We start from the raw sequence: 13,205 nt of genomic DNA on the forward strand, positions 1-13,205 counted from the left end.
GGATTCACCCTGGACAGGACATCAGTCCATTAGCAATCAAACATACTCACACTGTGCCAATTTTCCCAGAGCCCAATTAATCTGCTCTGTGGGAGGAAACTCCTGGCAGAAGGCCTCATGAACACAGAAAGGCATACAAACTCCACACAGATAGCACCCCAGGAATTGAACTTAGGACCACAGCACTGCAAAACAGCAGTGTTAACACACTGCGCCGCTGTGCCACACACGAGTAACATGATACATTTATTATCATTCACAACCAAAGCAAAACAATTCTCATAAACAGACATCTACTGCAGCACGTAGCAGTTATGACAGCTGATACTAACAGCACATGAATCCCTTCTCACAACTGCATTATTGCTTGACAGTGCTTTTCAGTTTAACTTTATGAATCTTGTCAATATGCTCAATGTTGTACCAGATCATATTTTCAGACTTGGCCACAGAATGTGTGAGTCACAAATGAATACATTTCAGAAAAGAAAAATATACTGTACATGCACTTATCTTACAACACTGTATCTAATTTTTTCACCCTTTTTAGAAAAGTTATAAGCCACATTAAAATTAGCTATAGCCATTTGAGTCAAAGCAAAACAGAGCCAGACCAAAAACAAAATCAAGGCCCCAAAATGAAATATATTATTTTGCAACAAACATATATTCATTAACTACACATTTTGGGTTACCAGAATTGACTAGTTACAAAGCTTGTTTTCCTCAATTTTAACTTTAAAACCAAAGATCAGCAGCGTCTAGACGAACTGTCTGGAAAAGTCTCCATTTGCATTATGGACCAGCAGGGGGGCTGCATTAAAAATGTATAAAAAAATTAAAGTACAGTAAAGCAGAGACGAAGTGAGAGAATCTTAAAGAGTTTGGTCACTTCATGCTTTTGTTAAGATGCAACCATAACGCTCCTTACAGGAGAATCCTGAAACAACTATGATGAGAATAACAATTTACTATCCTGACAACAAATAAGAAAACCTATCCACCCCTCATCTGGAAACTGCTTAATCCAAGTAAGGATCGTGGAAACCAGAAACGTCTTCTTAAAGCAGAGGTTGGAAGGCAGGGCTACACCCTTAATAACTACACAAAAAGAACACCCAGCCACCATATCTGATAGGAGGGAGAAATTCTCCTATCAAACGCTTCAACAACATGGCTGGGCAGATTCTTCCAGAGACCAACAAACCTTTGTTGTAAATGTTCTAAATGGTTTTTCCCATAAGTGTCACAGGCCTGAAACAAACACACAGGCCCCAAGAACTGTGAGGCAGCAGTGCCAGCTTTCATGCTGCAAAATGCTTTCTATTTCTATATTTCATGCTTAAATGAATTATAGAAATCTTATGATAAAAGGTTAACCAACCCTGTAAAAGCCTATCACTTATGCACAATTCAAATGTGACCAAGGATTTACTGAACAGAGAAACCCATGGAAACTGTAGTTTCATTGTATAAAACCAAGCCCAATTTAGATTATGCAAGTTTAATAGCAATGATTGGCAAGCACAGCCATCTTAATTGTAGCTGAAATATGTACCTTTGCACAGAGCATTGTGGTTTTCTTCTTGGGTATTTTGTTTTAATTAGAATTCACATTAACAGCATTCATAAATTGTCATTTGTCTTTTAATTTAAACGGTATTACTCATCAGAAACTTAATGGTCATTTGGATTGGCGGGCAGTGATGAACACAAGTCAAAGAAAAAGATTTTCCTTGATGGCAATCAGTGGTGAATTCTCAGGGTGACGATAAGGATTTCAGAATCACATTTTAACCAAGATACATTTTATAATCTAATCTCACAATCGCTGATATTGACATACCTTCCATTGCCTTTACAGCCAAGTTTATTTGGCCCAGGCAATTTTACACAAGGCAGAGAGAAAACTCCACCTTGATAGTTACATGGAAAACATAAAACCGACTCCACAATAATTCTTTGGAAATGATAGCAAATGTGTTGTCTGTGAGGACTCCACAGGGCACAAACAGTAGACTTTGCACAGAAGTTTCTATGTTTTGGTTTCATCTGGATTTTATCTATTCGGTTGCATACTGTAAAAACAACAATTTGCAGATTAGGGTAAGCTTAAAAGCAATACGAGCTAAATGAGATGCAAAATGCAGATGTTTTGTCAAACTTTTACTTTCTAGTACTCATTCAGTTCTCTTATGAAATGTTATTTTAAAATGTGATTCATCTAACCTCCATGAGCTATTTTAAAAACAAAAACTACAGGCATAATTAGTTAATTAATGTTATATATATATAATGTTAGCACAACATTGTATAAAATTTATCTGGCATTAAGTTTGAAAAACTGACATTTTACTCTTTTGGGAAATATTTTAACAACACTCAATGGGCAAGTAATTTCATGCTTATACCAAGATGAAAAATGAACTTAAAAAATAATCCTAAATAGAACACCATGGTTGAACACTGTGTGCTGCTCTGAAACACACAGGAAGAATATGAGCAGTACTGGCAGAGTATTTCTGAACTGCCAGGACAAACTCAGGTGCCTTATTAGTTTTGCACTCCTACTTGTCCCAGCAGATGATGTTTTTGCTTTGGAGGCTAGTGGGTAGCAGATATCCCAGGCTAAATCTGACCCATGGCTCCGTCAAATCGAGCTGATAATGGTTTCAGTCAGGTCATCAAGAGCTATGTTGGAATAAAACCCTGTGGGTACAGCAGCCCTCCAGGACTAGCCATGAGCACCCCTGATCCAGTGCACTGAATCAATCAACCTTCTTTCCAGAATCTAAGGTAGTCGTAATACACAATTCACAGGACCAGCTTACACACAGGTATTGTAAACCAAAAAAAGCACAGAGCTACTCATCTTGCAGCCTCTTCCAGTTCACTCCATGACATGGCTTTGCTACAGCCAGCACCTCTAATTATTTTAATTGATAATTAGCAGGATCAATATAGCAATTAAGGAACTGGATGTATCCTAGCACTGTGATGTAGCAGATATGAAGGGCCACACGAACTGCCCCAATTCCCCACACGAACTGTCAGGGACTCTATACTGTAAAAAGATGCCATCCTTCGGATGAGATGTAAAACCAAGTCCTGACTCTCTGTGGTCATTAAGAATCCCAGGGCATTTCTCGAAAAGAGTAGGGGTGTAACCCCGGCGTCCTGGCCAAATTTCCCATTGGCCCTTACCAATCATGGCCTCCTAATAATCCCCCTCTATGAAAACTGGCTTCATTACTCTGCTCTCCTCCCCACTGAGAGCTGGTGTGTGGGGAGTGTACTGGTGCATCATCCAGGTGGGGCTGCACATTGGTGGTGGTGGAGGGGATCCCCATTACCTGTACAGTGCTTTGAGTGGAGTGTCCAGAAAGCAATTATTATACCGGCACCAACAGGCACGCCTACATATATACATACAGAAAATTGTATTAGCCAAATTCCCAAAATATATAGAACAAAGAAAGCATATTAAAAACTATTTAGAACATAGAAACTCATACCGCGGTTTTTAATCTGCACCCATATTTTGAAAAACTGACATTCAGCTCCTAACTTCACTCAGTGCATGCAGCAACATCACAAACAAACAAAGCGAGGTATATCCGAGTTAAAGGGGTAATCAAACCATCAAAAACTATGGTGGCCAAGAACTTTCCTGGTGCCTGTGTAACAGCCCGAGGACAGTGTAAGGGGTTCTGGGTGGGTAGTACGTGTTCAGAGACCCAGACTCGAGTGGCCCTTTTGGCATGCAAACGTGCATGCATTTATTCAATCCCATACAAAACGCCCCATTGTGCTTTTAAAACCTGGGATCTACGGGCTGAAAGGGGGATTTTATTTTCTGGGAGGTGTAATTCTGCAGCTCCCTCCCATCCTGCCTCTCGCCTGGTGGAGAGTAGCGCTCTCGGAGCTCAGCTAGCAGTGTCTGTTGCTGGCCAGATCAGCTGGCAGTCTGGCGAGCGGGGGTGTGGTACATCACAACAAAGAGCTTAAGACTCAGACAGGCAACTGCAGAATTCGTACCAACCCCCCATTTTTCTCCCTCTTTGGGTTCTCCTCGTACATATCATGTCGCGATATTATCCACCAGGAGCGAGCGGAAGAATTGCCGACACGGGGTATTTACAGATTCAGTAATAAACAGTCGATTTGGGCTTGCGTGCTTCTGCTTGGGGAAACCGACGCATAGTTTTTGAGAAGTTTGGACATTCCCAGCGTAGTTGCCTGGTAGTTTCAGACACTCTTGGTGTGATCAGTTAATACTTTATGACCGGTTACATCATCTTCTACGAATTACTTACACAGCCGATAATGAAATAGCCAGAAATCTAGTGCACTCAACTCAACTCGTCTGTTTAGTTTATTCCGCCTTGGCTGCGCACAGTTACCCTAACGCGTCTTTCTATAGCCAGCACGATTTTAAAACATTTTCTTCTATAGTTTGTTCGGAACGAGGTCACAGGCTCGCAACGTGCGAAGTAATTTGTGTGACCGAAAACTGAAAAGCCTCGACAACATGTCGATCAAAACTGAAATTAAATGCTGCATCCATGTGGGCGTTATCTGCAAGCGATCTACTGTGTAAGCCCTTGCTCCCAACACCACTGCAGGGTTTAGGTATACATGTAACTGTGTAAATAAAAACATAAAATGAAGCTGGTAGTACAAGTGTCTAGTACTAATAAAACCGCGTGTAGTTCCTGCAACAAAACAGGTTTGTATTGCATTCTGAAAGCTAGGAAGGGTCTTTGTTCACTTACTAGAAACAGAGATAGTGGGTGGAGTTCAGAGTTTATCAAAGACTGGAGACATTGCATTTTCAGGATTTAATGCGTTTTTGTCAGGCTCGTTCATCCTAGCCTCGATTTGCAGTGCATCACCTCATTAAGAGAGGTTTTAAAAAACACCTGGAGGATGAAACTTTTTTTTTAAATCCTGCTAAACACAAACGCTTTCTAAAAATTGAACTGACCTGTATGTGTCCTTAGATGGGCTTTAAGATGGGACGATTTGCCATAAACTTTTTCACAACCTGAATAATGGCATTTGTGCTTTTTCTGGGGAGATTCGTGCTCAACCCGACCTCTCCCACGCCTGGTTCTTTGTCTGGGACCGGGGTCGGTGTTGACGGTAGGTGTGGTAGTGTTCCGATCCTCTGCTGGTGTGTTCTCCTCCTTAATCTTTGCCTGGTCGGCAATATTGGTGGGGGTCTGCTGGTTTAGGTCTGCTAAAATCCGGGCAACCACAAAGAGAGACGAGTTGTCTTTCACCAGAAGATCCTTATTTGCGTCCTTAGGCTCATCTCCGTTTCTAGGAGCGGATGCAGTTTCTGGTTTGATGTCTATACTCCCCTTTGGACCATGCACAATAGCACGGCTGGACATAGACACAAGGCACTCTGCTGCAAAATGATCCATTTCGTCAAAGAGATAGAGGCCCCTCTATTTCTCTGTGACATGCAAAGACAAAAAACACTGCTTGTGAGAAGGAGTTGTTCCCGCGAATCCCTTTGTGTGATGCCGATACGGAGGTAGGTCTCTCATTAAAAACACTTTGTGAGCTTACCGGCTTGTCAGTAAAACAAAGATATCCTGGGTGGGAAACGGTTCAGATCAAAGCGGTATTGCATCTGATGAAAGGCTCCCACCTTCTACTGGAATTGTGTCGATCGTAAAATGTTTAAAAAGTTGGCAGAATTTAAAATTAAAACTCCCATCGTTGCTCTTAGCCTCTTTCCTGCATGGTGACAGTATAATAGCTCTCTAGTTAGTGCTGTTTCTATCCACGCTGGGGGCGTGGCAGGCCCCCCGAACATATGGGCGTGACGTCACCGGCGCCGCGTCTCCATTGGCCGCGCGGAGGTCCCCGCGCGCCTGTTACCTGCCTCTTTCGGAACTCCGCGAGCGAAGTTGGGTTCTGCGCCCTCGCGCAAGCGGCACCGAAACTTTTCAGTAGGAAACAAAGACGTCGCGTTTCACCATCATCATCATAATTCCAGTGAAGGAAATACCACTGCTGAGTGAAAAAGAAAAACATGCTGCACCTATCATATTCTTCACGCTCCTGCATACTTACCAATTATCCGCCCATCCAGACGGCATTATATGTGTCCATATTACATTATAAACCGACATGCAGTGAGCTACGGAATGCATATGTCGTGGCAATTTGTTTTTGTTTCACGATTTTGAAAGAACTGTGCGGTTGTGAGTCAGCAAATTCGTCCGTGACAGAACAATAATAAAAGTACACGAGCCGCCAGAAGGCTCTATTTTAAGTGCCAGAATTAGAAATGGCATAAATTAAAAATAAGTCAGAAACCAAACATTTTTCTGTTCTAAAGCTTGTAAATATGAGGCCAGAACCGCGTGTTCTCATTGTAGGCAATTACCGATACCAATAAAAACGCTGAAGAATACAATAAAGTTAAGAAACCTGTAATTAATTCAGTTTCTAGGTGGCACTATTTCCCCCAACGTTAGGGTCCCGTAGAGCAACACACAACAAAATAGTGCTTTTGAAATAGCAATTAAAGGAGGCCCAATTATCCCACGGAAATTTACAGAGCCACTGGAGGGGTACAATTTATTGGCAAACTATTTGATTATGTGCAAATACCAAGAGATCACGAAGATCACTGAATAAAAGAGATGATCACTACCAGATCATCACACGAAAACGAAAGGCTGAATTACCTTACTACTTTACAAACGGGAACGGCACCGCTACAGAAATATACATAACTAATGTGCGGGTCTTTCAAGCCCTTGGACTGCGCAGTTATAAAAATTCAAACAGAAATGGACAAAATACCAGCACAATATACGATTGAGCGAAATTACATTTGCAAGGGCAATTGCATTGCAGTCGGTCAGACATTTGCGTTGTATGACTTTAACAAACGCACAGCTCTCTTCTCGGCATAGAAGAGGCACTATTACACCTTTGAATTCCTGCTGCTCCCAAGGAGCTTGGCTCGGCGCCAGCTAGCCATGTGCGCGCGGAGCACTCGGTTTCCATTCTGTCCAGCTGAGCTGAATAACACGGGCCGCAGTCAACGGATTACTACCCTATATGCGGTGACAATGAAGCCGTTGTCACTACAGGGACAATACCGTCATGGTACAGTTTTTTTTTACACAATTGGCAGTGGTGCAAACTCCAAAAGGCCGTTCCAAACAATTTTACGGGCTAAAACAACGCAGCAAACACAAGAGCTCGACAAATATGTGTAAACGTCAAACGATGTATTCTCTCTATTAAATAGACTGCGATTCCCTAAAGCACGTTTAAAACTGTCACAAGGCCACGTACTTTCTGGTACTCCACGTAACGGTTTGTATGCAAAGCCAGTTAAATGAAGGGCCTTTCCAGATTGATTAGGTTGGTCACTTTTTTGGGGGAAGGTTTTTGTTCATTCCGGTGTTTACTGGCTGGTACTTCGTCTTTTTCAAAAGCCCCAAAAAAATCCAGCCTTGTTTTAATTTCCTATCCAATAATCACAATGTGTGTTATTGACCATTTAGTTCCTACAGCTAGGATGCAAGGCTATTTGAAAATATTTTGGGATATCCAGCCATTTGTTTCTTACAGCTACTTAAAGCGAAATAGCCAGTTAATCAGCGGTGCTTTATCGCTGCAACCCTCATGGCAGGATCATGGCCATTTCCCATTTCTCACACTTTGAGCCTCCACAATGCCCACAGCAGAGCCAACATCAATGAAAGGTGTGATGCAATCTCTTACACTGCAAGATGGCCATGAAGTCACAGGAGTCCCCGATCTTCACAAACTCCAACGCACCTGATACCTGCGACATTCTGGGAATTGTGCCTCACCACTTGTGTTGGTGACACAGTCTGACTTCAATACTGCAGTTTCTGGCCACTGAGCCGCCACTGACATTCTGAATGAGTGCCTTCACTAATTGGATGACTCACGACCCTCTCCTCTGCTCCAGAAAAACAAAGCCTCTCATTCCTAAAAATCTTATCACGGAAAAAAAAATATTGACTTGGTGGACTAAAGCACAAGAGCCATGATGTTTTTATTTTGCATATTTAGGGATAATTCTTGAAGTTTATTTTAAAACAACTTGGGGCGAAAGAGAAAGCTCAAGAAAGCTTCCAAACAAGAGAAGAATTTGAGATTCTAGATTTCATGATCCAAGTGATTTGAAGAACTCATCCAGTTGTTTCATAAAAGAAGGAAGGTTATCGACTGTAACAGCATAGCCTGGTAGCACATTCCAGGCTCCTGTTATCATTTCTGTAAAAAATGCTACCTGTTCTCTGTTTTGAATGCACTTCTTATTCACTTCTACTTGAGTTGTACTGTTCAGGTTTCTGAAAGAGTCAATGAGGTTGAGCTTTTTTTAAATCCAAATCAGTTTTTATATGCTCAAATCACCAAGTCCTCCTGTAAAGACTAAGAAGCTTCAGTTCTTTTAGTCTGTCAGTGTTAGACATTCCTTTAATCCATGAAATGTATCTGATCACTCTCCTATGTATTGAAAATTAAGCAGCTGCATCTTTTTTATTTCATGGTTACCAAAGCTGTACACCTTTCTACAATTCCACTTCTGATTATCATCTCCATCACGTTACATTACGTGTAACAGAAGTAAGACTAAGGGGTTTATAGGTACTTGGCTTCGTTTGTTAGTTACGCTTTTTATGGACAGATGATTCATTATCAATTTTTCAATCAATGGCTATAACATCTTTTACTATCCACTTGCTGCCTTAGTACTTTATGTTAAAATAATGTTTAAAATCAAGATGTATGGGTACTTTTGGCTTATGCACGCTCAGATGTAACAAGTACTGTAAATAGAGTCATATTCTGTAATCCCTGTAAATAAATACTATAATGTAATGGTATAAGTGTGGTTGTCTTGGACAGGTCCATGTAGCTTGTTTTTCTTTATACCGTAAATGGGCCTCTTTATCTTTGCAACAGAGTTTATGAAATGGAAAGAGAGTTTGCATGTGCTCCTCATGAACTCAGCTGGTGCACGATGCGTTCTGTAGGTGAAACTGTCATCTGGCAGTGCTGCCAGCTTACTCTGCTTTAGATTGGCTGAATTGGATGAGTGCTCCTCAGAGGAGGGTGTGCACAGGTGGGCCAGGGGTTTGCAGGCCTACCACACACTAGTGAGCGTCTTTGAAGTTTTCACCTGCAAGACAGTCCCTAACCAGCTTATGTCACAAGGTTACAGTACACAGACGAAGAGGGTGTGAGGCACATGTCTGACCATGCTCATGTCTTCACCCCTCTGGAGTGGTCAGTGGTTGCAGTGGCCCAAGAAGCCGCAAACTACTGACTTTTTCACACTAGGACATGTAAAGGGATGCCTTTGACCTGTTTATATATATTTCAAAAGGTTCTGTTCTTCATATACTGATATTTTAAGCATAAACTGAAACTTTCTACCACACTTAACATTGTTCAGACAGAGTGCAGCAAAATAGTTGGAACTATTCTGTCTTGCAGAAGCAACCCATAGTACAATTGTTCTTGGTATTAACTGAGAAGGAGAAAATGTATGCAGCACTAAACAGGCCATCTGCTGTGTTACTTTACATATCCTTTCTTCACAAGAACTTTGTGTTCTTGTATTTGTATGGTTAATCATGCTTTAACTCAAAAGTCTATTTATTACAATGTAGACAACAGGAGGATAGTTCCTGTTTCCTGAGCTTGTTAGTGTTGTGCTTAGTATATCAAAATATCACATGGCAGAACAATGTTGTGTATCTCACAAGTATGATAATTTAACCAGTAAAACCACATTTTTGACCTTTTGAAAAAGTACAGTGTCTTAGTATCTTCAGTTCTCCTTCTCAGAAAAAATGTTTACTGCAAAAGTATGGAAAATAGTGTAAACGTGTCTCAAGCAGGAATCCTAACTAACTAATGCTGCTACCGGGGTTGAAGCTGTCCTTTGTACAATCTTCTGAAGCTACAAAGACAAATTGGAAAGCTGCTTACCAAGGTGTAGTTAGAAAATTCATTTCCTCTTGTGGCTGCTTTTGTTTCGACTAACAAGTGCACCAATTGAAACACAAAGACATTCACAGAATATTTTTTCTGTCTCCTGGTACAGTGATAAAATGAATAATTTTTGTAATTCAGTATTTTTTAAATGTAATTCGGCATTGAAAAAGGTGTCAGCTAAGTAAATTATAAATGATGCCAATAATAAAGACAGTATACATATTATGTATCCTAAGTCTCCCAGGTAAAGACAGAATTATATTAGTAGCACAGATCAAAGTAACAGAATCAGATGTTGACCTCATTTGTTAATGGCCTTGGCAGAACAGCCTCTTTTAATTAGTGATGCTCACAGAGCCTGCCAGAAGAATCTGTGGTCTAAATGAAATATCACATTGGTTTGAAACAGATATTGTCTATAATCTATTGCTGTTTATAATCAGCAATAGATATTTTGCCCAGTAGTGCAGTTCTATTACATATATCTGGTTAAGCTCAACGTCTTTAATTAACCTATAATTCTGACACTAACAACTTCAATATACAGCAAACGGAGCCTCAGATTATCTGTTAAGGTACACTGATTCATGCACGATGACTGCACACCATTTTTTACCTGTGTTTTTGGTCATAAGAATTCCTATTGAACTCATTCAAAATTGTACAGTTTCTGTCAAATGAAAATTCTTTAAGAATTGTTATTCTCCCTAATTTTCCTTTTTAGGATATTCTTTAATATTTTCTTTATAAATGAGATTTTCTTGAATGTGATGATTGCGATGGACTGGTGTCCCATCCAAGGTGTACCCCACCATGTGCCCGTTCCTTGCTGGGGTAGGCTTACTCTGCCCCGCGATCCTGACTTGGATGAATCTGGTGCATTACTTGTTACCTGTAAATAATGCGTGCATTGAAAATGCACATCTGGTGCTTCCTAGCTATACAACGTGTATAGGGTACCATGACAGCTTTTTACTATTTAAATTTGTCCAGTTTCCAATTGGACAAGAGCCAACTACACACAGAAATGGGTTTCAGTGATCATTCCAAGTAAAATTATTTTAAAAAATGAATAGTGCCTTCCACTGCAAAATGAACCAGAAAAGGAACAAGTCTGAACATATTCTAAGTCTGACCACAGCATAGCTGCACAAGGGAAGAATCTGTTTAAGCTCTCTCCTGTTGCTATACCTAATGATTTATGACGTTTCTGCAGGACTTGTGTGTAGAAGTATGTGTGTCCTTGCTTTTCATTTTGTTTGTGTTGGGAAAGTCGCCTGTGAAGGTACAGTACAATCTGACAGTGCTGGCCAGCTGGGAATGCAGTCCTTTCAAGGCCAGGCTGCACAAAGGACACACAGTGAAAGAGAAACATTTGTTCTTCACTTCTTCTTGGAACAGAATCTGTGTTACATAAGACTGCATCCATCTACACCGAGACGCCTGCATGCAAAATACCATCTCCATCCAACATAAAGCACTAACCTGAGTGAGGCAAACAGGTCATCTAGCTAAACGCTGCCCAGGAAGGTAAACAACCTGGTGACTGTTGGTTCAAATCTAGATCTAGCCTCTTAGAAGGTGTGAATTCTGTATTAGGGAGTCAGGTTGGTGCTCTGTAATTGTTTCTGACTTTCCAACTACATTTTATATGCCCATTCAGTTTGGAATCATCAAACTGACTTTACAAATATGACTTCTGTACTGTAATGGGAGAAGCCAACACACCCACCTGTCAGTACCTCGCAGGAGAGTGAGTACCAATTGGAGAAGAGGCATGCCTCTTGTGATGTTACTGCAAGCCTGCAGATACCTAAGTAGTCATAGGTGTCACTGTTTCACCGCATCCTGAGAAGGTCTTTGGCAGTTAATGCCAAACCAGTGTTCTGCCAACTGTGCATCATCACAAGGGACTTGATTGACTAGTAACACGATCTGGGTTTGAAACAGGCATAGGACTCAATCTGCCGTCTGAGAGAGTATACCCACACTAGCTGGGCCAACCAGAAGCAACCTATCTGATGATGATTCTAGACTTTCTGCCGTATTAATACAATCTTCTATTGCTGGCTATGTCCCTTTGACACCAGGAGAAGCTATTTCTGTCCACTATTTAACACAAAAGCTTTGTTCTAACAGTCTTAGAAATAATGCATTAGAAAATAAACTATTGGCAAGACAACTCTGTCATGACATGTTAGAATCTACCAGGTCAATGCAGGACTGCAGGAGATTAATTAAAGAGCACTTGACAAATCCAAATTATATTTACAAAGGGAATCAAAGACAGATGATTATTCTTTTTAAAAAAAAACACAGAATCTGATTTTCCTACGTAATACATTTAAAGTGACTTTGGAAAATTCACTATGTAGAAATAGGAGCTAGTTCTCAAAGTTTTACCCATGTGTTAAACGTTCTTGCTCAAGGCTTGTCCTAACTCTCCTGGGACACGAGTCTTAAACAGCTAAGGGGGAGTACACTGACTGCCCCAAAAGAATGCTTTTTGGAGAGTGTTACAAGAGTGGAGGGACACAGTGTAGGTTTATTTCTAGCTTTAAAGGGGTGAATTTACACTGATGAAAAAGAGTCCATTTCTCCTCCCCTTGGACCACAAGAATGCTGTGATCATTAGCAGACTGAAGGAAGAGAGGACTGTTTATTTGTTGGTAGTCTGTCATAGAAATTGTATGTGTTTTTCAGTACAATGGATAGACAAAAGCAATGATGGGGATTTTTGAAGTCAGTACAGTAAAAAGAGATTCAGCTGTGGAACAAGGTGAATGTTTCACCTTGTGCATTCAATGCAATTTCCCTTCTTCTGAATGGCTTGTCCCGACAGCGCTTCAGGAGTCTGTGGCTTGTACAATGTTTATGAAGCACATATCTCTGAAGAATTTTTGTTCTAGAAATGCAAAACCATTACCATTCAGTCTGGTATTTAGAATCACAGACATACCTGTATCCACTCTAAAGACTATTCCAATGGGGTCACTAAAAAGATTCAGACACAGTAGTTCCTGTAGAACAACACTTCTCTCTTAGAAGTTAGTTTATGCCATGACCTTCATCATGTTTACGATGTACGACGTTCAGAGTACAGATTTCACTGGTCATGTTAGAACTGTACTCATAATCTGAGGAGATACTGTTGCTTTAATAGTCAGAAGCTGATAAGTATATGGAATACA

General features: G+C 40.7%; 1 protein-coding gene across 2 annotated transcripts in view; it reads right to left on the reverse strand.

Annotated features, from left to right (window-relative positions):
• klf13 (Kruppel like factor 13) overlaps window positions 1–5,968 on the reverse strand; it is a 32,852-nt gene extending 26,884 nt beyond the window's left edge. The window contains exons 1-2 of one of the 2 annotated variants that reach the window (XM_006628916.3): window positions 5,581–5,968; window positions 4,988–5,464 (exon numbers count right to left, since the gene is read on the reverse strand). In XM_006628916.3, the coding sequence (XP_006628979.1) occupies window positions 4,988–5,432 (445 nt within the window). In that variant the 5' untranslated portion in view covers window positions 5,433–5,464; window positions 5,581–5,968. Of the gene's footprint in view, window positions 1–4,987 lie in introns of both variants that reach the window. The other variant, XM_069190721.1, reaches the window with a different exon arrangement.
• Between the last annotated feature and the right edge of the window lie 7,237 nt (window positions 5,969–13,205).

Source organism: Lepisosteus oculatus, chromosome 5, assembly GCF_040954835.1.
Source record: "Lepisosteus oculatus isolate fLepOcu1 chromosome 5, fLepOcu1.hap2, whole genome shotgun sequence".
Taxonomy (NCBI): Eukaryota; Metazoa; Chordata; class Actinopteri; order Semionotiformes; family Lepisosteidae; genus Lepisosteus; species Lepisosteus oculatus.